The following is a 26,469-nucleotide window of genomic DNA, read 5'->3' as shown; positions in this document are numbered from 1 at the left end:
GCAGAACAAATGAGATAAATCATGTAAAAGTGTTCTTCAAAGTATAAAACATGATATACATGATAGATGTTGACAGATATTACAATATATAGTTCTTATAGATGTACATAGGTTTGAGATGTTCTGTTTCTTACATACTTCCCTGGACCTGAAGAGGAGAGGTGAAAAGTCCCTGTCAAGAATCCAATGAGACTAACCCATCATTAATGCCGTAAAGTATTCTGCAGCAGCTAAAGCTGCAACTACTTAATCGTTTCAGTGACTGAACTTTAATGATAATGCTTGTCTAATTTTTCCTTCGTGACCATGAAATTCTAGATGGTGACAATGGCAATCTAGTCCCTGGTTTAGAAATCTGGGATCAATATTGCTTCTTTGTTGAAGTGGGCTACGTCTGCATACTGAACTCTTTCTCTCCACAGTTCCCACCCTCCTTAAGACATTCTGGGCTACTCGCCCTATGGCTGAGATACAAAGTGTCTCACGGTCCTCCACCCCCAACAGTGTGGTCCTCAATCACACCACGGCAATCCACAAGAAAAGAAGAAAATAACCAGGCATCTGGGCCCATTTAATACAAGCTAGAAATATAGTACAAGTGGGATTGAATAACATACTCTGATGGTCTTTAGGGAATGGATAAGGGTAGAAACCCTTAAATTTGAGGTTCATTTAGCAAAGAGCAAAGAGGGTTTTGATGACAAAAGAGTAAGTGCTGAAGAGAGGTGTGGACAGTTCTCAAAATACTTTTAGTATTTTTTCTGTCTTTATGATCGCATTGGCAACATTAAGGAATGAGGTAATCCTGGCTGGGAAGCGTAAAAGTCCTTCCAAAAGTAACTGCACTATATAAACTTTGAAACAAAGGAACTAACATGTTATTTATAACAGAGCAATAAAGGAGTATAAAATTATGTCCAAGTCCCCTGAAGTCTGGTTCTGATGGGGCACATTCTCAGCCTCAGTTCTAGTATCTGAAGAATTCACCCAACATCCTTAGAAGCCATTTCTTTAGAATGCATACACTTTCTCAAATCATGTTGATTCACTCCATTTCGCATCTTTTCTTACCTGTTTTTGCTCTTCTCCTAAACCATCCCACATTGAGGCCACAATTTTAGAGACTTCGCCGAAGGTGGCGTTGGGATTTTGGCCCTTGATGGCGGCCTGAGTATCGCGAAAGAATAACGCATAAGCAGACACAGGCTTCTGGGGCTCATTAGGGTCCTTCTTCTTCTTCTTTTTGGGGGTTTTCGGTTTTTTCCCCATGTCAGAGGCAGGTCGCTTCTCTCCACCATTGACCTGAAATAAAACAAAATCTGAATTATAGAAGAACTAAGAAAATTTGAGGACAAATCATATTGCTCTCCCTTGAGACTTACATAGATATACTCACCCATACACATCACGCAAACACAGACGTTTCTAAGGGGCACTTGGTTTTGTTGCTGCTACTGTTTTTCAAGTAAAACTTATTTCATGTAATTTTCCTATTCATCCTTTTCCAGCCTAATTTATGTAGCTTTACAATAATATTATTGACTCTCTTTATAATACTATTGTACTGTTACATATTATACCTTAACTCTCTCAGCTCTTTCTTTTTCTCATTCAGGAAGCTGAATGAGGAGTAGCATCATGACTATGACAGCAGCAAGCTCCTCGTGTAGGAACCTCGTGTTCCCTATTGTATGAACAATCTAACCTGTTTTCTTCTGGGGAGTTTATCCTTTTCCTCCTAGTTATGATTTTTAAACAATAGGGGGCACCATGTCCAATGAAGAAAGCTGAATGGCTTTTGGTGGTGCACTTAGGTCTACGGAATGCTGCTGGGAAAGCCTAGCAATGCTCATGGCTTGGAGAATGGCATAGTCTAGACCCTAGATCAGTGATGTCCAACAGAACTTTCTGCAATGGGGGTAAAGTTCTAAAATCTGCACTATTCAATAGGGTAGCCACTAGCTACATGTAACTAATGAGTATATGAAATGCAGCTAGCAGGAATAAGAAAGAAAATTTTAAATTTTATATAATTTTAATTGCTTTAAATTGAAATAGCTACATGTGGCTAGTGGCTACCATACTGGAGAGTGCACCTCTGTAAACTAGATTCTCAAATCTAGACATTTCTAGAACAGCTTTAATATTCAGTTTAAGGATAGATTCCATTTTCTCCCATTTTTCCTTGAGTATGAATATTTGTATAATCTGAATTGTTATTATGATGCAAATGGGAAAAAACCCCACAATGTATTGATATTTAAGACATCTGCATTTGAACTTTGATACTAATTATATGCGATGTCACTTCATCCACCTCTATAGAATGAGAGATTTGGGCTACGATTTCTTTCTAGTTCTAAAATTATATGAATCTACATGAGTATCAAGTAGTGTTGTCTCATAAGGAATCCTCTTTCCACACGCCTCTCCCACCAGCACAAAGGCCCCCGTACACTGTCTCCTGATGAAGTCACCATTATCAGGGAGGTTCTGCACCCTCACCTTCTCTTATTATGACTGTTGTTGCTTTTTTCTTCTTGGCAAACAATGCAATATGTATCTTATTCAGACGAATTGCCAGGCAGAGTAATTTGTGTAAAGTAACTGCCACCATTGGAGATGAAGCATGATCTCCTGAGAGGCCAGTGGATGTGACATCAGAGGACCCACACTCATGTCCTCCTTTACTATTTTTAGCTGTGAAATCTTGGCAAGTGACATAATTTCTCTGGGCCTCCATTTCCTCTGCTGCAAACCAGTTGCAGTGCCATTTTGTGATTACTGAGATGATATATATAAAAATATGTTTAAAACTTTAAAATGATATTCAGAGGTTAATTATGACATAGTAGTAACTTTTTACTGAATGAATGGAAAGAAATGACCTTAACACTAATTTGTGATGCCATATGGTCTTGGTTTAAAAGATATGCCTTGGGAACCAAACAGAGACAGGAAAAAAAACTAAGTGAATTCTTTGGCTTTGGCTTTAGTGAGAAAGTTATTTAAAAGATTATCATTTTGAAACTGTCTACTGAAGCAGGCTGAACAACCCCATGGGGACAGGATGCTCTGAACCGAGCTGACAAGCTAACGTAGATTAACACTAGACGATAACTTCCCCAGGATGGGTTTGAGGTGATCCTGTCAAATGACTGGTCCTCAGGTAAATCTGCCAAAGGACAAGGATGTTGGGACTGGGCTGAGGTGATACTGGGCAAACGGGTGTAACGGCTCTAAGCTAAACATGTAGGCAAAAATGACCTAGAATGGTCATTCTCAATGGTTGAATGTTAGAATCACCTGGGAAACTTAAATAATACCCTCATGTCCAGGCTTCAGCTCTATACTGATTAAATCAGAAAGTCTAGGAGCAGTAGACACTGGTCTCAGTCACCCTTAGCTCTACTCCTCCAACTGCCGTTTAACTACTTCAGACACGTAACAGACAAACAAGCAAACTTTCTCTTTGCCACAAGGCTACACAGAGCCGATCTTTCTTCTCTTCACAGCCAGACTCCTCCACGTGGTTGTACTGGCTGCAGGCAGCTTTGGTAACTCACTGTACCTCCCCACTGCTTAGCTTTCAGTAAGGTCGCCAAGGACCACGCTGATAAATCCCGTGGACTTTTTACTCTTCCCCTGACTTGATTTCTCACTGGGGCTGTCCTGTCTCTTCCAAGGGCTCCATGACATCACAGTCTCTGGGTTTTACGCCTACCTCGGTGTCCTCACTGTTTCCAGAATCATTTTTAGGCCTATCCTCCTCCACCTGGCCATTAAATGGTAGTGTTCCTGATGTTTTTTTTTTCTTTTTTCTTTTTTTTGCTGTAGACTGTCTTCTCTTGTGAGTTTGTACTTAGGAATGTCTTAAGACACAGGGTTTCCATTACCATTTGTGGGTGCATGAGTGTCAAGTTCTTTTCCTCTGAATTCTGAATGCATAGAAACAATTGCTATTTGACATCTTTATCTTATTTTTTTAATAATTTCCAAATTTTCTAAACATAACTATTCCTATATTCAAAATAATAAAATATCAAGAAGAAAAATAAAAAGGACTCAAGAAAGACCACAATGAAGAATATTAAAAATGAAGGGATCATTATATTGGAGGTCATATTTCATCAAGGATTGGGAATATTTAGACAAAGGGAACAAAGTGTAGGGAAATGAATGGTTCTCCATAGGGAATATTTACCTGGACTCCTTTTAAATTTTAATTGAAAAATTAGTGATCTGAAACATTAAAATCTCCATGATTGCAGATTATATCTACCTTTGTAGAAAATAATCAAATGTCAGTTGTAGACATAAATTTCCTATGATTCACTGCAAATACTTTTATTAAAAGATTTTCCCAAATAATTTAAATAGTTTCCCGATTCCATCGTCCAAAATTGTGTTTGAACTGCTGATCTTTATGCTTCCTTTCTTTTTAAATTGATACTGGACAACACGGTGCAATCTACTGGATGTGTGATGCCCTATGATAACAGAAAGGCCAGTTACCCTCCTGCTGGACAATGTGGCCCTTCCTTCTAGGGATTCTCTGCAGAAGAAGGAGAACCTGTTACTGCCAGTGAGAAGCTCGAAGTATCAAGTGTATGAAAACCACAAATTACTGTTTTGAGGCCACGTATAGCAACCCTGTAGGAATCTCTAAACAATTCCATGCAGCCAATCAATTTGGTTGGTTTTCTGGAGGCTTCCCCTATTTTCCTGGCTTGTTCCTATATTCTTGGATCATAATATTCTGACCACTTATAAAACTGCCCTCATAGAACCGAACTATGGTTTAAGATAATACCCTTTCACCAAAAGCTGATGTTAAGAGGAAACAATGAAAATAAAAATTATGTGTGAAAGAGTTTTTAAAAATAAAATGTGCTTTGAAGGGAATCATTGTTATACTGCTCAGTGTTCCTTGTATATAGACTTACTGGATATGTACAATGTCTTTGCTTTTAGGATGCAATAATGGGATACAAATTCCTTGCTGTGGTCTGATGTCTAATGCACCCATGCAGGTGGGCAGTGCTCTGTGAAGTGAAGGCTGTCTGCCACGTGAACACTGGGCGTTGCCTCCTGATGTGTGAGGGTCTCATTTTTTATCTTGCATTTTGCCTGTGTTTGGGAAGGTACAGAAATGAGCTGCTATTTTAGAGTCCGTACAATGAACTGGGAATTTGTCAGGCCTACTATCTGGCGGTAGTTTCATCACATATTTGAAAACCACATGATCATATCTCATATACAAAGCCTCCCTAAAGAAAGAAATGTGGCTATAATTTGGATCCGCTTACACGCCAGGAATGGATTGTATCTTGAAAGACACCTGGCCTCTCTGACCATCAACTATTTGGAATGAACACAATGATGATAAATATGACTGTGGTGAGAAAATTAGCTGAATGGACTCGTAACACGTGCCTGGATCTTAATTTTGAGTGTTGTCTGGATCCTGAATTCTTACTTAGATAAATGAAAGCTTATAATTTTACGTCCTAATTTTCTAAGAGACCCTGACTTCTGCAGTCTAGAGCAGCACTATCTTATGGAATTTTCTGGAAAGATGGAAATGTTCTCTGCACTGTTTGAAAGGGTAGCCAGTAGCCACATGTGGCTATGGAGTATGTTGTGCTGGAGCAACTGAGGAACTGAATTTTTTATTTATTTAATTTTAATTAGTCTAATTTAAATGTACACAGTCATATAGGACTTGTGGCTACCGTACAGGACTGTACAGCATTGTGTACTGGACATTGTTTTAGTGTATAACATTTCTAGAGTTCCTAGGGTCTACGACTGAAGAGTTAAATTTAATTCCAACGTCATAATCTTTACAATGCAGAAGGAGCCATGTAGTGCAAAAATATAAACTCCCCACGACGACGAGCACACTGAGAGTAAGGACGAGGTTCTGTGAACCTCTCCATCCTCACAGCATCGGTTCGGAGTCTTACATGCAGTGGATCATCACACATTTCCACCCCTGTATTATACAGCAGTGGGCAGAGGCTTAGAGTGACAAGGAAAAGGACATTTGAGACACGTATAAAAGTTGTATGAAAATCATAGCAACTAAGAACATGTCTGGTTTGAGGCTTCAACTGTAATCTTGATCACCCACAGGCTTATTTCATATTCAATTTAAGCACTCATGAATAAACAAATACATACAGATACTACTCTCACATAAGCTTTACACAGATACATGTGCTTCATGTAACTTGCGTGTAGACATAGATTTATTTCCCAAATCCCTAGGGGGTGTCCTTAGGCTTCCGGTAATCCACCTCCTGGCATGTCTTATTGCTTAATTATAGTGATGTATTTAACTTATTAATCACAAGAAAACAATAATTTTTCACTTTAAAAAAGCAATGTGTTAATGGTGCTACTTAGAGAACACTTCTTAAGAATACAGAGTACTGGAGTTAAGAGTCTCAAGGAAAGAGAATCACTGATATTGAAATGTCCCTGGGGAAGTTAGAAACGTCTATAAGCATATTAAAAATAAACTGCCACGGTCCCAAAGCCTTTAATGGAGCTGGGAAAGCTGTTTAATGCACACTAACTTGCAGTGATCGCTGTAGTTTAAAATAGATTTTAATCAAGCACCATCTGCATAATAGGCTGAACAAACAACACAGAACTCCACTTATAACTCTTATCATGTAAAGTAAATATTATAAAATCTTCACCATAGTAACAGGGCATATCACAGCACTTTTTGTGATGGTACTGTTTCTGTAAGTGAAAAATTCTGCTACTTAAATTCATTCTCTCTTTTCTTTCTAAACTATGCCATCTAAAATCCCCTTATGAGAATAAATTCAAATAAGCATGGAAAGTAAGTCATCTAGTTACTGTGAAATCAGCAAGGCTGTAATACCTCTTTCATTTTACAATCGGGTTTATTATTATCATTAATAATAACAGTACACTCAATGACTCAAAACATCAATTATAGAAAACCATATATAAAATGTTATACTCGAGATGATTCACAAGTGCAGGGCACTGTATCGGTATCACAGTTTGTAAAACAAATTCATTTTTAAGGATCCTTGATTCTGCCAAAGATAACTGAGTTTCGTTTTAGGATGAGTTTAGCAAAAATACTGAGTGGCCTTATATAAGTTAAGAAATTTGGGCTACTGTCCAGAAAAATCACTTTAAAGTGAAGAAAAGATTTGATTGTAATTATATACACCTGTTAGTTATGTTTATCAATTTTGTTAGATTCATTTGGTCTTTTCTAAATTTGCCTGTCTAGGGTAATATGTTTACGTCTTATTATTTCTGATTGAGGGTTTCTCCTGCCTTACACAGAACGCACAAGCTATCAATATACGGTCCCGGTGAATGAAGTGCCAGGTGCCTACGCATAGCCTCACGTGAGCTTTATTCCATGACTTAATCAAGTACGCTCAATTATCCAGAGTATGAATCATCTAAGAACATATACACCTCGAAAATACTATATCCTAGTATAATTTAATTACTTAAATGGATTTTAGGAACCATTATTTGGAATCGAGTACTAACTGGCTGCTTGACTGACTTTTACTACTTTCCCCAGAACTACTTTGCTAAGTTCAGCCTTAACCAATGGGATACTTTAGTTTTGATAAACAAGTACATATTAGTTGCTGGGATACTTTTAAGAAATTCTTAAATGTATCATGCATATTATATCATGTGAAGTGTTTAACAACTGTGTAATAAATACAGTTCAATGTGGAAAATACCAGACTTTAAAATCCCAATTTTAAATATTCTGTCCTAACGTTAGACAGTGTGACCAGACATTTGGTACCAACATTGCTTGATTTCATTTCATGTTTATAGAAACCTGTCTGCTTATCATTTTAATTTTATTCCAGGAATCTCCTAGCCTTCAGAATGGTGGTAAATAACAAGTACTTTTCTAAAGGCTTGTTTAATTGTTGCTCTAGTGACACCCTATTTTTTTTGAGAAAAAAAATCCCTTCTCTTTCTGTCCAGTATGGTAATGTACATGCAGTGATGAACTAGCAAATTCTAAGAAACTCTTAAAAGCAAAAAAAAGTAAGCAAAAGCAGGAACCCGGAGAAGTAAGCAGAGTACTGGAGCCAGCTTTCATCTTGAAGACAGCTGCTGAACCTGGTGAAATTGAATCAAAGTCACAGCAGATAGAAGACAAAGCCCATGGCTGACCAAAAGCAGTGGGATGTTTAATGGGAGCCTTCCTATTAAAAGTCAGGACACAAAAGAATTAGACTTTCAGTGCAGGGTGAAATAAAATGATTTCCCTTGCATGTTCCCTCCCGAGACCTGCAAGGACGATTCTGAATGAGAGGGGAAGAATATCTTTTGTGATAATTCACAAACAGAAGCCAGCTTTTGTAAGGATTTATACCCTGAATGCATACTACTCGAGTGGTCTGAAAAACTTTAAGCCCAAAGCGGTTCTAGATCGTAATGGTCCAAGACGCTTGGGACGCTTGGCAGAAGCAAACACAAATCATCCTTAGAGGAGTCCACTTTCCAACCAGGTCCAAGAGAATTCTCATCAAGTTCTAATGAATATCAGCTGCTATTCCAAAAGCAAGAAAGCAAAATGAAACAAGGCAGTAAAACCAAGAGCCAGCAGTAACAATAAACAATAGAATCAGACCCCAAAATGTGTCACATATTGGAATTAGCGTAAAGAACAAAAAAGATTAAATCTATGGATAAAGAGGAAGCAACTAAAAAAAAAGTCCAAACAGATTTGAGAAAGAACCAAATAAAACTAGAAATATAAAATAATTGAAACTAAAACCTCAATATATTAGCTTTAATTTCAGATTTGATATAGTTGAAAATTGAATTACAAACTGGGAAATTGATATAAATAAATTAATCAGAATGTAATACAGAGCAAGAAGGAAACAGAAAATATGAAAGAAAAGAGTCATGGAGGATAGGATGAGAATGTCTAGCATTTATCTTATCAGAATTACAGAATGAGAAAGGAGCAAGAATAGGGTAGAGGAAATTTCTGGAAAATACCCAGAACTGATGAAAAACAGAAATATTTAAATTTGGGATAAATTTAAAGGAACCCACATACTACACAATGATGCTGCAAGACACCGAAGGCAAGAGACGATCTTAAAACTAGTCAGAGAATAGAGGCAGATTACTTTCAAAGGAAATACAGTGAGGCAGCAGAATTCTCAAAAGCAATAATGAAAATCAGGATTCAATGGAGTAATATATCATCTTCAAAATGGTAACAGAGAATCACTGTCAATCTAAAATTCTTCTCCTAGTGGAAGTACTTTTTAAGGTAATCATGTTCCCAATAGATCCTCACAAGAGAAAATTTTAAAGGCATAGGGAAAATGACGTCAGATGACAAACTTTACATGTGAATAAATCTAAAGAAAAAAGACTATACAGACAATAAAAATAGTATTTCATGGAGTTCATAAAATTACACTTAATTTAAATTTAAGATAAGTTATAATTTAAATTATAATTAAGATAAACAACAGCAATAACTGCTCCAGTATAAATTGAAAGGAGGGTGTTTGGAGTTAAAGTAATTTAAGAAGGGTAAAGATATTGATCAATGTTAGACTTTCACGCATTTGTGTGTTAGGAGTAGTTACTAAAGAGAAAGATTATAAAATTTCCAGTCTTAAAATGGGAAATTTTGGAATGAGAAAAGTAAGAACAATCTTAAGGAAGGGAAGAACGAGAAAAAGAAACAGACACGTGGGACAAATAGAAAGCAACATATCAATACTGAAATGAGAAATAAACCCAAATTTTTTAGTATTTATATGAATGTAAATGAAGTCAGTTTCATTTGAAAGTAAAAATTTAACTATATACCACTGACAAGAGACATATAAAACTTAAGAAGACTTTTAGCAGAGAAGCTGAAAGTAAAAGGATGGAAAAATATATCTTGTGATTCTTAGCCCATAATTTCCTTAAAGGGAAAACTGTGCTAAAAATACAGTTGTAATGCCAGATACTTTAAGTGTCTTAAAGTGTCTGTTATACTACACATATTGGATTACAGGCTTAGAACCACAAGCTACCCGAGTTTATATTTCTTTGATGTTTGACTGCATGTCTAGTTTATGACTTCAGGCTGTCAACACAGCTCCATAGCAATCAGAACCATAAGGAGTGTTTATAAGGTGATAATTTATTTTACTGATGTATTTACAATATTTCTCTCTGTCAAAACAAAGTTATTTCATTTACTTGTTCAATTAGATAAACTGGAATTAATATGCAATTGCTTAAGAGAGCGCAAAGTATTAAGAGGGAAGGTTTAAAGCCTTCTTTTTCAGGTGTGAGACTAAATATTCTTTTTTAGGTGTGAGACTAAATATTCTTTTTTTAGATCTCATTAGAAATGATTTAAATGATCCTTTTGACTTAACGCTACTTCACATTTAACTGGAGCTGTTGCAGTACAACATTCCACATAAATCCTGCTCATACATAAAGGAAAATTCCGGTTTAATCATTAGCTGTGATGAAGAATGCCTGAGCATTTTCATCAGAGGACTTTTTTTAGCCATTTAATAAATATAAGTCGAACAAATGGGCAGGAGAATTTTGTACTGGAGAGAAGGTGAAGGACAGTGCATAGAGCTGGAATGGGAGGATGGATTTCGAGATGGAAAATGCACTTAAACTCAACATAAATTTGAGAATATTTGTGTAGACAAAAAGTCATTTTAATGAGGGCATTCCTGAGAAATCCACCCCTAGGCCTTCACACATAGATTATTCAAGACTATACAACTATGGAATATAAATTCCACTACACAATGCTTACGTGATCATTAATAATAAGCTATACATTACTTTGAGATATGGATGTTAAGTGATTGGATAGGATACTCACTGGCAAAGTTTCATACTAGCCTGGAAACTCATAACATACAAATTCATGCCTCAGCAAAATTGTAAGATATGGACCTTATGCATCAATAGAAAATGGCAGAACCTGTCAATATTAATTCTATGAATTTCTGGTTTCTACTCAGTCTGCTACTCGTATAAACTGAAGAGTGTGGAAAATGCTATTGTAAGTAAGAATAATCCTGCATAAAATTTACTGTCAGAAGATGCTAATTTTGCATTAATTTCCTGAAATGTCAGCAATGAATACTGATAAAGATATAATCCAGATGTACAAATTGATCTTTACTATGAGTAGAACATTAATTTTTCCCCTTGCAACATAGTACGTAACATCTGTGTTTAGAAATTTAACTTGAATTATCCACGCATAATTTGATACCTAAATCACTGGCCACAAACAGATTCTTGGTGTTCACATTTACAACCAGGTGCTCATTAGCTGGAGACACCGTTAGAATAATATAGATTTTCTTAAAAATTTATTTTGCCCTCTAAGTGATCAGCCAAAGGTCAGGCTTTTACTAGCCTAATACATTATTTATGTAATATCAATTAGTCTCCTCCCTCCTTTTTACGTTCCTTCTTGAGAGGCTGGCTCACTGACAGGGAGATACTGTGCAGGTAGAGGGGCGCTGATATCTAGCTGTGCAGCTGTCCTGAAATGTACCTGGGATTTGTTTCCATCAGGGATGGTAGACAGCAGACATGGAAGAAATGAATGAAGTTTACACTCACACAAACCTAGAAACAGGAGGCCCGGCATGCCGTGCAGGGTCGTCAGGAGGCAGAGACGGGAGAGGGCAGAGCGTGCCCAGAGCCTTTACTGGGGTTTTTGTGGGAAGGAAGGGGCGAGGCAGGGTAGGTATACTGAGTAAGCTCAGGACTGGAATGTTTGAACAGTTTCAGTGGGCTTGGCTCTAGAGGTGGTCCCTAGTTGTCTATACCTAGCCCTGGGGGGAAACTCGGCGGGGAGTACTGGCGTGGTGTGTGAGAGTTTGATAAAGGAGATGACTGGGGTGTGGGCTGTGAATTGGTTGGTGTGTTTATCAAAGATGCGCTCCCAGGGGAGTCATTCACCATCTCTAGGAATTAGCTACCCTGGTAGTGTTTCCAGGATTAAGGCCCTACATGCCAAAGCTTCAAAAATACTGAAAATAATAAAATATAGTCAATACAGCAGCCTTGCCTTTGTCATCAGGCTAAATAAATCTATGTGTCACTATCTGGATTGTTAAAAGACTATTGTTAAGTTAACCACGTAGATCAGAATCCCACGGTATTGCCATTTGTTTCCCCAAAACGAAATTCTCACAAGGTGAAAAGAAAACAAAGGGCCGACACAAATGACAGTTCATTAGTGACATTAAACAAAGAGGAGGAATATGAAGTGTGCATGTGGCCGCCAGTGTTTTCCACAGGGACCAGGCAAGGGTCCTTCTCACTGGGACAAACTTGGAAGATGCCTGACTGATAACCAAGGCAATAAAAAGATGATTTCGATGCTCTTGACTGAGTGTACTTGGTTATGGTGCAGTCATTTGAAAAGGCTGCCTTGAATACTTTAAAGAACTAACTACCTTTTGTAGCTAATTTTCCAAAATAAGGACAATTAAGACCCATCTTTTTATACAGATAACTTAAGGTGATGCAGATAGACAGACAGACAACCATACTGGCCTGGGGTTAACAAGAGCTGGGTAATGAAACACCTAGGCTCCGTCTTCTGGAAATGAGTCATTTAATATCTCTGGCCCTTCTTTTCTTCATCCTAAATATGAATTTTTTTTTTAAACAAATAACTTAATTTATTTATTTTTTGGCTGTGTTGGGTCTTTGTTGCTGTGCGCGGGTTTTCTCTAGTTGAGGCAAGTGGGGGCTACTCTTTGTTGCGGTGCACGGGCTTCTCATTGCGGTGGCTTCTTTTTGTTGCGGAGCACGGGCTCTAGGCACATGGGCTCAACAGTTGTGGCTTGCGGGCTCTAGAGCGCATGCTCAGTAGTTGTAATGCATGGGCTTAGTTGCTCCGCGGCATGCGGGATCTTCCCGGACCAGGGCTCGAACCCGTGTCCCCTGCATTGGCAGGCGGATTCTTAACCACTGCGCCACCAGGGAAGTCCCCTAAATACGAAATGTTTGGATAAGATGATCTCAAAGGATTCCTCTAACCATAACACACACACACACACACACACACACACACACACACACACACACGGCCATCATTATATCCCTGGGATGTTGCCTTCTTAAAATTAAGTGGTTAAATTGAAAGATATTTTTGAATGAGTGGTGAATTAAGCTTGATTTTGGACACTGAGTCCTACAAGGTTATTTATTTTCCCTTACTCACTATGCAGACCCTATACTGTGTGGGTGCAACCTACTTTTATGCTTAATACATTTGCACTGAGAGGATTTGTTAGGAACTTAAAAATGCAATTGGACAAGCAGGTGATTTAATCCATTCGGTCCCCCACCAACGTTTCTCATTTGGACGATATAACTTGCATCCACCATAGGTCAAGGGAAGTGCCAGTCAATAGTTTTTTTAGGCAGCAAGCCTCTCCTATTGGTCCCCAAAATAACCTAGTCATACCTTAGAGGTATCATCGCCTTCGTCCTCATGCACTGAGCTGGACGGTGAAGGAGTTGCAGACTTGCTTCCGGGAGGAGACGGCGAGCTGTGGGGGACACTGCTCCCTGCCATGTTCAGTCCAAGCTGCGCGCTGAGCTGTGACTGGTTGATGGTGGTCAGCTGGCCGTGCTGCAGCACGCCTGGCTGCTGCCTGAGCTCGGCAGGCTGAGCCCTCGGCCTCATGGCCGCCATCGGAGGATGGGAGCTATACTGGCTTCCTTCTGGGCTCCGTATATCTTGCATCTGTAAGAAAAAATGCAGAGGAATAGTTTTTCACAAACCTGTTTCTGGAAAAATTTTTAAAAATTCCCTAGGCTTTAAAAATCCGTTAGGATGTCCTGCTAAACTATACACATTTCCACCCCCTCCCTCAGCGTAGGATAATCCTAACAGTATATATCACCCTGAATTTGAGAATTCAGTCAACATCACATTTCATTACTCAAGACCTGGTTGATTATATTTACAGTCCTTCTTCACACTGCAACGAAATGCAAACATATACCATTAACAGCTATTTATGGTGTAAGTTTCAAAATATTGATGCTTATTAGAGTGTCAATATTATATAATTATTAGTGATTACAGCATTCACAGTAATTCATGAAACTCTATTTCTTTGATTCTCATCATTTAAAAAAGGTGTTGAAAGTTAAGCATACTATGGTTCTCAGTTTACTTCTATACAGGCTAGTACTGGCCAAATGATCTACGAACTTCCGACTCAGAACATTTACAGGCTGGTATTAACCAATTGATTAACTGACTATTGAAATGATTTGACTACACAGTCCGATTTGAAAGTAAAGCTCTGAAGTTGCAAGGTCACCATATTAATCCATTATGCTATCTGGGTCACTGCTTTTTAGCCTTAATGAAACTCACTCTTACAATTCAAGCAGTGAATTTCATCTCTGCAAGAATTAGAATTAAAAGCATTGGAGGATGAAGTTCTTAACGTACCTAGAGGTCAAATGTGTTGTAAGAAGAGTGTGGTGGATTTCACTTAATGTTTCTCTGGCATTTTCAAACTTAAAATAATGGGGACTATTTTGTGGTGCTTACAGAAGCAGCTCAGTTTTGTTCACTCTGAAGGGCATTGGGGAGTTCATGCAGGTAGAGGGTTTATAAAACAAGAGAGAGAAAAAAAGAAACAAATGGAAAAAAGGAGGGCAGTGAAGAGATATATGTTAATGTTACATTTGGGAATGGAAAAAGTAAAACTAATGTTACCTTTCTCTATTTCATTAAAAAAAAAAAACAACCCATATAGTGTCAGAATGCTTAGTAACTACCCCATCTGCAAATGTTACCATGACATGGAAATAATGAAAAGGTCAATTAAGTAACTTAGTCATAGGCTTTTTTTTCTTTTGGTAATAAAATCATTTTCTACCAATGCTCTCTAGTCATTTTACCAACTTAGTTAGACCTCCCTGAAACTGGAGTGGTGACTGAAGAGGTGTCTGCCTGTGTTCCTTGTATTAGGTTTACTGTCTCCACCATGAGGCATCTTATTAGTCAACACCTTTTGACCTTTCCAAGTCTTGCTACTGCTTCATCTTCAGACTCGGTTCTAGGAATCCTAGACTCTGGCTCTCCTAGGTGAAGGGTTAGTCTGGCTCTGTGGCTTTGTACCCGTTGATTTCCTGGTTTAAATCAACCTTTTCCCCATAATTTAAACCGTGTTCCTCCAATCCTTCAAAAGTAGCTCATAGCTCTCCTTTTTATGAAACCCCTCATTAAGCAGGTATCACTATTCAGTGACATATGTTAGCACTGCAGAGGCCCTAGTGACACGTTCTCAATCTACGGAAGAGGAGACTGAGGGGCTTTGAATGTCTGTTGAATAAATATATAAATAAATGACTAAAACCCAGAGATCTTAAGTGACTTCCCCAAACCACACAGTTGGAGTTAAAACCTACATCTCTCAATTCCAGTCTTTGATACTTCCTACTGTATTAAGCAGCTGATGCAATATTTTACATATCCCAAAGAGAGAGTTATAGTTAATTAAAGATAGTCAAAAACACCCATCCAATACTGTCTACCCCAATCCATGGTTTTTATCTAGTTCGTTCATGTTGCCTCCACTCACATTTACTAAAATAGTTTTTGTTCCTGCTTAACTGTTCCTATAACTTCCATAATCTGACCTTCCCTGTGAAATAATACTAGCTTTCACAGTTATCCATAAAGTTGTGCCGCTGAGTCTTTTTCAGGCCCGTACTCTAAGGCCCTGAGGTCCTACTGTGTTCTTCCTTAGACCCTTAGCATGTAGAACTGGTCTCTCACTGTGGGCACAGAGCAATGGGTGCCCATAAAGGGCACTGTCCTATACAGGGCAGCTCCCTCTCCCAACCTGCACCAAATAAAGCACTCACATGCATATTCAAACATATCTGTTTGGAGAAGACACATTTTTAGAGCCCTGCAAATTAAAAATGTTTACTAACAAAATCATACTTTAGATTATCTTTCCAAACGTATATAGCTAATATCTTTATTTCTCTGTCACGTAAATCCCAAGTTACAAGCATGAACAGTTGTAACCTATCTGGAGCCCACTTCTCACTCCTTCAGACATATTGTGGTTTTCACGTGACATTGCAGAAGGTGATCTCTAAACTGACTTACACACAGAATTTCCAGATTTACGACTACAAATTTCACTTCAGAGCACCTATCTCTTCCTCCATTTTGTAATCCTTTTTATTGTTTTCTCATGCTAATTAGTGTGGTGGGTAGATCTCTGAGAACTAAAATTCTATCTCCACCTTTGTTTTACTAGTAGAAGGAGGTGGGCGTGGTGGGAGGCAGTAGGGAATCAATCTGGGTCGCGACCACACAGCACTCAACAGGGCACCACTTCTTCAACACACTCATCATTAGTCCAAAATATGGTGTCACCAGTGGTGTCAGGCCAGCAGACGGCAGCTTTAACACTGAATCAAAGAAGAATTTTCCTTTGCGGAGGGTGGCAAGCACAAATCAGAGGGCAAACTCATCTCTTTAGGCCTCAGATGCACTTAGAAATAGATCTTAACACCCCTGGTGACATTTCTGAATTAGGAGGAGTTTTTCCATTTCACCTTGCTTTGATAGAAGTCAGTTTACTATTTATCACTGCCTAATGTATAATATGGGGCAAATTAAACTGGAGGGACTCTGATTACCGAAAACTAAGAATAATTAGTCAGCTCATGAAGGTAAGCAAATGTTCTGATTACTGGTTTCCTTCTAGGAAGATAGTGACTAACTACAGATCTTAATGTGAAATACGAAACTTCAACTTGCAAAATATTATTTCCTGTTACTCTCCGGTATTTTCAATTTACCGTGAATAATTCACTTAAGTCATGCTTAATCTCAACTGCTGTTCTGATTCCTCCCAGCTCCTTCATTGACTTCTATTCTTCTTACAACTTTCCACCCCTAAATGATTCCCTAACTTTCTGTCTTTGAGTCACATTTCTTCATCCAGCTAAGATGCATCATGATTTTGTGAATGGGGAACGTTCTACATGAAAACGTACAATTCTGGCCCAAACTCCAGGTCTAACTCTACTAGATGTCACTACTTGGACATCACCCCTGCTGGAAAACTGAACAAGGTCTTCTTTCTCAAAACTATTTCATACTCTGTGTCCAATTTCTTTCGATGATACCTTCATCCTCCCCGTCACTTCTACTCAAAATGTTCTAGTAATTTTGGGTTCATTCCTTTTCTATCAAACTCTTGTGAGTTCCACTGAGTGTGCTCTACAATACCCCTTCCATCTTCCCTTCCTCTCACTCCCACACCATTCACGCATTTTCAGGCCTTCATTACTTCCTCACTTGCAATAGCTACTTAACTAAAAAGAATATCTTCACATCCACCCCAAAGAGTACTGTAAAATTATGAGCCAGACTCAAAAACCTTCCAGGTGATATCTGCCTACCAAATTGAATCCAAACTGTTCAGCATGCCGTTCAAGATTCCAAATGAACTTTATTCCTTATAAGTGTCCTTCACACACTTGATTGTTCAACCAAACCCAACTAATTGCTTTCCTTTGCTTCTCTCTCCCTTGAACATGTGCCTTTGTCTATGCTGCTCTTTCAGAAATCACTTTCTGAGCATTTGCTGTTTGAACTTTTGAAAAACAGTGAAAAAAAAATACTTTGCTCAGTGATTTGTGGTTTGCACAGAACTTTTACCTACTGGGCCTCATAATTCCCCTTTGAGGTAGCCCTATAGAAATGGCTGTTTTGTACAAGTTTATTGAGAATGGTAGAGGATAAATGGTCTCAGATCTCTCTACCAACAAAGATTAAAGTAGAAATAAGCTTATTTTACATATCTGTGTTCTTTTCACAATTCCACGATGCCATTACCATATTCACATATCCAAACCCTGAATATACTGGGTTGGCCAAAAAGTGCCTACGGTTTTTAAGTAAAAATAAAAGACACATTTTTCATTTTCGCTAAGAACTTTATTGAACAACGTATTCACCCTTTAATTCCACAACCGTCTGCCGTTTTCCAGGCAACTTCATAATTCCATCATGCCAAAACATTTTATCTTTTTGAGCAAAGAACTGTTCCAGGTGCCTTTTTTTTTTTTTAACATCTTTATTGGAGTATAATTGATTTACATTGTTGTGTTAGTTGCTGCTATATAACAAAGTGAATCAGCTATACATATACATATATCCCCATATCCCCTCCTTCTTGCGTCTCCCTCCCACCCTCCCTATCCCACTCCTCTAGGTGGTCACAAAGCACTGAGCTGATCTCCCTGTGCTATGCAGCTGCTTCCCACGAGCTATCTATTTTACATTTGGTAGTGTATATATGTCCATGCCACTCTCTCACTTCGTCTCAGCTTACCCTTCCCCCTCCCTGTGTCCTCAAGTCCATTCTCTACGTCTGTGTCTTTATTCCTGTCCTGCCCCTATGTTATTCAGAACCTTTTTTTTTTTTTTTTTTAGATTCCATATATATGTGTTAGAATATGGCATTTGTTTTTCTCTTTCTGACTTACTTCACTCTGTATGACAGACTCTAGGTCCATCCACCTCACTACAAATAACTCAATTTCGTTTCCTTTTATGGCTGAGTAATATTCCATTGTATATATGTGCCACATCTCCTTTATCCATTCATCTGTCGATGGACACTTAGGTTGCTTCCATGTCCTGGCTATTGTAAGTAGTGCTGCAATGAACATTGTGGTACATGACTCTTTTTGAATTATGGTTTTTCTCAGGGTATATGCCCAGTAGTGGGATTGCTGGGTCATATGGTAGTTATATCTTTAGTTTTTTAAGGAACCTCCACACTGTTCTCCATAGTGGCTGTATCAATTTACATTCCCACCAGCAAGAGTGTTCCCTTTTCTCCACACCCTCTCCAGCATTTATTGTTTGTAGATTTTTTGATGATGGCCATTCTGACTGGTGTGATACCTCATTGCAGTTTTGATTTGCATTCTCTAATGATTAGTGATGTTGAGCATCCTTTCATGTGTTTGTTGGCATTCTGTATATCTTCTTTGGAGAAATGTCTATTTAGGTCTTCTGCCCATTTTTGATTTGGGTCGTTTGTTTTTTGATATTGAGCTGCATGAGCTGCTTGTATATTCTGGAGATGAATCCTTTGTCAGTTGCTTCATTTGCAAATATTTTCTCCCATTCTGAGGGTTGTCTTTTTGTCTTGTTTATGGTTTCCTTTGCTGTGCAAAAGCTTTGAAGTTTCATTAGGTCCCATTTGTTTATTTTTGTTTTTATTTCCATTTCTCTAGGAAATTTCTCTAGGATATGTCAAAAAGGATCTTGCTGTGATTTATGTCATAGAGTGTTCTGCCTATATTTTCCTCTAAGAGTTTTATAGTGTCTGGCCTTACACTTAGGTCTTTAATCCATTTTGAGTTTATCTTTGTGTATGGTGTTAGGGAATGTTCGAATTTCATTCTTTCACATGTAGCTGTCCACTTTTCCCAGCACCACTTAGTGAAGAGACTGTCTTTTCTCCATTGTATATTCTTGCCTCCTTTATCAAAGATAAGGTGACCATATGTGCGTGGGTTTATCTCTGGGTTTTCTATCCTGTTCCATTGATCTCTATTTGTTTCTGTGCCAGTACCATACCATCTTGATTACTGTAGCTTTGTAATATAGTCTGAAGTCAGGGAGCCTGATTCCCCCAGCTCCATTTTTCGTTCTCAAGATTGCTTTGGCTATTCGGGGTCTTTTGTGTTTCCATACAAATTGTGAAATTTTTTGTTCTAGTTCTGTGAAAAATGCCAGTGGTAGTTTGATAGGGATTGCATTGAATCTGTAGATTGCTTTGGGTAGTAGAGTCATTTTCACAATGTTGATTCTTCCAATCCAGGAACATGGTATATCTCTCCATCTATTTGTATCATCTTTAATTTCTTTCATCAGTGTCTTATAATTTTCTGCATGCAGGTCTTTTGTCTCCTTAGGTAGGTTTATTCCTAGATATTTTATTCTTTTTGTTGCAATGGTAAACGGGAGTATTTTCTTAATTTCACTTTCAGATTTTTCGTCATTAGTGTATAGAAATGCAAGAGATTTCTGTGCATTAATTTTGTATCCTGCTACTTTACCAAATTCATTGATTAGCTCTAGGAGTTTTCTGGTAGCATCTTTAGGATTCTCTATGTATAGTATCATGTCATCTGCAAATAGTGACAGCTTTACTTCTTCTTTTCCGATTTGGATTCCTTTTATTTCTTTTTCTTCTCTGATTGCTGTGGCTAACACTTCCAAAACTATGTTGAATAATAGTGGTGAGAGTGGGCAACCTTGTCTTGTTCCTGATCTTAGTGGAAATGGTTTCAGTTTTTCACCATTGAGGACAATGTTGGCTGTGGGTTTGTCATATATGGCCTTTATTATGTTGAGGAAAGTTCCCTCTATGCCTACTTTCTGCAGGGCTTTTATCATAAATGCGTGTTGAATTTTGTCGAAAGCTTTCTCTGCATCTATTGAGATGATCATATGGTTTTTCTCCTTCAATTTGTTAATATGGTGTATCACATTGATTGATTTGCGTATATTGAAGAATCCTTGCATTCCTGGGATAAACCCCACTTGATCATGGTGTATGATCCTTTTAATGTGCTGTTGGATTCTGTTTGCTAGTATTTTGTTGAGGATTTTTGCATCTATGTTCATCAGTGATATTGGCCTGTAGTTTTCTTTCTTTGTGACATCTTTGTCTGGTTTTGGTATCAGGGTGATGGTGGCCTCGTAGAATGAGCTTGGGAGTGTTCCTCCGTCTGCTACATTTTGGAAGAGTTTGAGAAGGATAGGTGTTAGCTCTTCTCTAAATGTTTGATAGAATTTGCCTCTGAAGCAATCTGGTCCTGGGCTTTTGCTTGTTGGAAGATTTTTAACCAGTTTCAGTTTCAGTGCTTGTGACTGATCTGTTTATATTTTCCATGTCTTCCTGGTGCAGTCTCAGAAGGTTGTACTTTTCTAAGAATTTGTCCATTTCTTCCAGGTTGTCCCTTTTATTGGCATATAGTTGCTTGTAGTAATCTCTCATGATCCTTTGTGTTTCTGCAGTATCAGTTGTTATTTCTCCTTTTTCATTTCTAATTCCTTTGATTTGAGTCTTCTCCCTTTTTTTCTTGATGAGTCTGGCTAATGGTTTATCAATTTTGTTTATCTTCTCAAAGAACCACCTTTTAGTTTTATTGATCTTTGCTACTGTTTCCTTCATTTCTTTTTCATTTATTTCTGATCTGATCTTTATGATTTCTCTCCTTCTGCTAACTTTGGGGTTTTTTCTTTCTCTAACTGCTTTAGGTGTAAGGTTATGTTGTTTATTTGAGAGTTTTCTCGTTTCTTGTGGTAGGCTTGTATAGCTATAAACTTCCCTCATAGAATGGCTTTTGCTGCATCCCATAGGTTTTGGGTCGTTGTGTTTTCATTGTCATTTGTTTCTAGGTATGTTTTGATTTCCTCTTTGATTTCTTCAGTGATCTCTTGGTTATTTAGTAGTGTATTGTTTAGCCTCCATGTGTTTGTATTTTTTACAGTTTTTTTCCTGTAATCGATATTTAGTCTCATAGCATTGTGGTAGGAAAAGATACTTGATACAATTTCAATTTTCTTAAATTTACCAAGGCTTGATTTGTAACCCAAGATATGATCTATCCTGGAGAATGTTCCATGAGCACTTGAGAAGAAAGTGTATTCTGTTGTTTTTGGATGGAATGTCCTATAAATATCAATTAAGTTCATCTTGTTTAATGTGTCATTTAAAGCTTGTGTTTCCTTATTTTTTTAAAAAATTTATTTATTTTATTTATTTTTGGCTGTGTTGGGTCTTCGTTGCTGTGCACGGGCTCTTCTCTAGTTGCAGCAAGTGGGGTCTACTCTTCATTGCAGTGCACAGGCTTCTCATTGCGGTGGCTTCTCTTGTTGCAGACCATGGGCTCTAGATGCACAGGCTTCAGTAGTTGTGGCTTGTGGGCTCAGCAGTTGTGGCTTGTGGGCTCTAGAACGCAGGCTCAGTAGTTGGGCACATGGGCTTAGGTGCTCCGTGGCATGTGGGATCTTCCCGGACCAGGGCTCGAACCGAATTCCCCTTCTTAACCACTGTGCCACCAGGGAAGCCCCTCCTTATTTATTTTCATTTTGGATGATCTGTCCATTGGTGAAAGTGGGGTGTTAAAGTCCCCTACTATGACTGTGTTACTGTCGATTTCCCCTTTTATGGCTGTTAGTATTTGCCTTATGTATTGAGGTACTCCTATGTTGGGTGCATAAATATTTACAATTGTTATATCTTCTTGGATTGATCCCTTGATCATTATGTAGTGTCCTTCTTTGTCTCCTGTAATAGTCTTTATTTTAAAGTCTATTCTGTCTGATATGAGAATTGCTACTCCAGCTTTCTTTTGATTTCCATTTGCATGGAATATCTTTTTCCATCCCCTCACTTTCAGTCTGTATGTGTCCCTAGGTCTCAAGTGGGTCTCTTGTAGACAGCGTATATACGGGTCTTGTTTTTGTATCCATTTAGCCAGTCTATGTCTTTTGGTTGGCACATTTAATCCATTTACATTTAAGGTAATTATCGATACGTATGTCCCTGTTACCATTTTCTTAATTGTTTTGGGTTTTGTTATTGTAGGTCTTTTCCTTCTCTTGTGTTTCCTGCCTAGAGAAGTTCCTTTAGCATTTGTTGTAAAGCTGGTTTGGTGGTGCTGAATTCTCTTAGCTTTAGCTCGTCTGTAAAGCTTTTAATTTCTCCATCGAATCTGAATGAGATCCTTGCTGGGTAGAGTAATCTTGGTTGTAGGTTTTTCCCTTTCATCACTTTAAATATGTCTTGCCGCTCCCTTCTGGCTTGCAGAGTTTCTGCTGAAAGATCAGCTGTTAACCTTATGGGGATTCCCTTGTATGTTATTTGTTGCTTTTCCTTTGCTGCTTTTAATATTTTTTCTTTGTATTTAATTTTTGATAGTTTGATTAATATGTGTCTTGGCATGTTTCTCCTTGGATTTACCTTGTATGGGACTCTCTGTGCTTCCTGGACTTGATTGACTATTTCCTTTCCCTTGTTAGGGAAGTTTTCAACTATAATCCCTTTAAATATTTTCTCAGACCCTTTCTTTTTCTCTTCTTCTTCTGGGACCTATATAATTCGAATGTTGTTGCATTTAATGTTGTCCCGGATGTCTCTGAGACTGTTCTCAATTCTTTTCATTCTTTTTTCTTTATTCTGCTGTGCAGTAGTTATTTCCACTATTTTATCTTCCAGGTCACTTATTCGTTCTTCTCCTCAGTTATTCTGCTATTGATTCCTTCTAGAGAATTTTTAATTTCATTTATTGTGTTGTTCATCATTGTTTGTTTGCTCTTTAGTTCTTCTAGGTCTTTGTTAATTGTTCCTTGTATTTTCTCCATTTTATTTCCAAGATTTTGGATCATCTTTACTATCATTACTCTGAATTCTTTTTCAGGTAGACTGCCTATTTCCTCTTCATTTGTTTGGTCTGGTGGGTTTTTACCTTGCTCCTTTATCTGCTGTGTATTTCTCTGTCTTCTCCTTTTGCTTAACTTACTGTGTTTGGGGTCTCTGTTTCACAGGCTGCAGGTTTGTAGTTCCCGTTGTTTTTGGTGTCTGCCCCTAGTGGCTAAGGTTGGTTCAGTGGGTTGTGTATGCTTCCTGGTGGAGGGGACTAGTGCCTGTGTTCTGGTGGATGAGGTTGGATCTTGTCTTTCTGGTGGCAGGACTGTGTCCGGTGGTGTGTTTTGGGGTGTCTGTGAACTCAATATGATTTTAGGCAGCCTCTCTGCTAATGGGTGGCGTTGTGTTCCTGTCTTGCTAGTTGTTTGGCATAGGGTGCCCAGCACTGGAGCTAGCTGGTCGTTGAGTGGAGCTGGGCCTTAGCGTTGAGACAGAGATCTCTGGGAGAGCTCCTGCCGATTGATATTATATGGGGCCAGGAGGTCTCTGGTGGACCAATGTCCTGAACTCGGCTCTCCCACCTCAGAGGCTCAGGCCTGACACCCAGCTGGAGCACCAAGACCCTGTCAGCCACATGACTTTTGGGAAGTCTGAAGTCTCCTGCCAGTGTCCAGTAGGTGTTCTATAGGAGTTGTTCCACATGTAGATGTATTTTTGATGTATTTGTGGGGAGGAGGATGATCTCCATGTCCCACTCCTCTGCCATCTTGAAGGTCCTCCCCAGGTGCCTTTTACAGTCTTCCAGGGAACTGAAAGTTTTTCCATTAAAAGAATTTTGTAAAGACCTAAATAAATGGAAATCCGAAGGTGTAGTGTCTGATGAATAAGGAGGATGAATCAGAACTTCTCAGCCAAGCTGTAACAGTTTTTGTCTGGTCATCTAAGAAACACGTGGTCTTGCGTTATCCTGATGGAAGATAATGAGTTTTTTGTTGACTAATTCCGGATGCTTTTGTCGAGTGCTGCTTTCAGTTGGCCTAATTGGGAGCAGTATTTGTTGGAATTAATCATTTGGTTTTCCAGAAGGAGCTCATAATAACGGACTCCCTTGCAATCCCACAATATACACAACATCACCATCCTTGGATGAAGACCAGTTTTCGGTGTAGCTGGTGGTGGTTCATGTCACTTAGCCCACTATCTCTTCCATTTCACATTACTGTACAGTATCTACTTTTCATCACCAATCACAATTTGTTTTAAAAACGGAACGTTTTCATTACATTTAAGTAGAGAATCTCATGCGGAAATATGGTCAAGAAGGTTTTTTTTTTCGCTTAACTTATGTGGAACCCGAACATCAAAGGGATTAACATAACCAAGCTGGTGCAAATGATTTTCAATGCTCGATTTGGATATTTTGAGTATGTCGGCTATCTCTCACGTGTTACAACGTTGATTGTTCTCAATTAATGTCTCGATTTGATCGCTATCTACTTCAACTGGTCTACCTGACCGTGGAGCATCATCCAGCAAGAAATCTCCAGCATGAAACTTTGGAAACCACTTTTGATACGTTCAATCAGTCACAGCACCTTCTCCGTAAACTGCACAAATCTTTTTTTGCATTTTGGTTGCGTTTTAACCTTTCTTGAAATAATAAAGCAGAGGGACTTCCCTGGTGGTCAGTGGTAAAGAATCCTCCTTCCAAAGCAGGGGACACAGGTTCGACCCCTGGTCGGGGAACTAAGATCCCATGTGCTGCAGGGCAACTAAGCCTGCGCACCACAACTACTGAGCCTGCACCTCAATGAGAGAGCCCTCATGCCACAACTAGAGAGAGAGAACCCACACGTCTCAATGAAGACCACCCCGCGGGCTTCCCTGGTGGCGCAGTGGTTAGGAATCTGCCTGCCAATGCAGGGGACACGGGTTTGAGCCCTGGTCTGGGAGGATCCCACATGCCGTGGAGCAACTAGGCCCGTAAGCCACAACTGCTGAGCCTACGCATCTGTAGCCTGTGCTCCGCAACAAGAGAGGCCGTGACCGTGAGAGGCCCGCGCACCGTGATGAAGAGTGGCCCCCGCGCGCCACAAGTAGAGAAAGCCCTCGCACAGAAACGAAGATCCAACATAGCCAAGAAAAACATAATAATAAATAAATGAAATTCACATAGGCCTTAGATTTCAAAAAAAAAAATACTATAAAAAAAAAAAGACCACCCCGCGTGCTGCAACTAAGACCCAACGCAGCCAAAAAAAAATAAAATTAAAAGTTTTTAAAAAAAGAAATAATAAAGCATAATATCCCAAAAATGTTGTTTTCTTCCATCTTCAATATTAAAATGGCTACACAAAAATTCACCAATTTTGATAAGTCCTTTTTTAAATGCATGCTGATATGACAGCTGTCACATATGATCTAACAAAATTGTTTTGAATGAAGTTAAAGACAACTAAGCGCTATGACAGCCACCTTATGGAAGAAAATCAATGAACCTTTTGGGCAACCCAATATTTTGAAGGGAAGTTCAAAAAAGTCAGCTCATCTACAAAGCTTTAAGAACCTTCTTATTATGAACTGCCAAAGCATTCTGTTTGTACTTTCTTTGTGGGACACTACTTTTAAATTTCTTAAACATGTACTCCTACACAGTAATCTTGATTTGTACATGACTAATGCATTTTTCAATCCTTCCTGAGATCTCTTTTAGTTACATTAGGTATTCCAAGTATTCAAAGAATACCTGCCTAGTCAGTATATAAATGAAGAAATAAACACTACAAGTATAAACTGACTTTAACCAGTTTGATGATCTTTATTTTTTCCTGTGAACTGCATCTAGCATTAGTCCCAAGATGAAAAGAAAATATGAATAATGTCTGTTTCCATTTGTGGCAGAAACCTCAAGCTGTACCCTCTAACACTCATTTACTTTTGTCTGGAGAGACAGGCTTCCGGT

The 26,469-nt window shown here is 38.6% G+C and overlaps 1 protein-coding gene across 5 annotated transcripts in view; it reads right to left on the bottom strand.

The window, feature by feature from the left end:
• TOX (thymocyte selection associated high mobility group box) overlaps positions 1-26,469 on the bottom strand; it is a 298,904-nt gene that overhangs the window by 33,027 nt on the left and 239,408 nt on the right. For all 5 annotated transcript variants that reach the window (XM_057532463.1, XM_057532462.1, XM_057532464.1 and 2 more), the window contains 2 exons: positions 13,526-13,807; positions 1,072-1,302 (listed from right to left, as the gene is read on the bottom strand). In XM_057532463.1, the coding sequence (XP_057388446.1) occupies positions 1,072-1,302; positions 13,526-13,807 (513 nt within the window). The remainder of the gene's footprint in view (positions 1-1,071; positions 1,303-13,525; positions 13,808-26,469) is intronic.

Source organism: Balaenoptera acutorostrata, chromosome 17 (genome assembly GCF_949987535.1).
Source record: "Balaenoptera acutorostrata chromosome 17, mBalAcu1.1, whole genome shotgun sequence".
Taxonomy (NCBI): Eukaryota; Metazoa; Chordata; class Mammalia; order Artiodactyla; family Balaenopteridae; genus Balaenoptera; species Balaenoptera acutorostrata.
The sequence above is the reverse complement of the archived record's forward strand: the minus strand, read 5'-3'. Positions and strand labels throughout refer to the sequence as shown.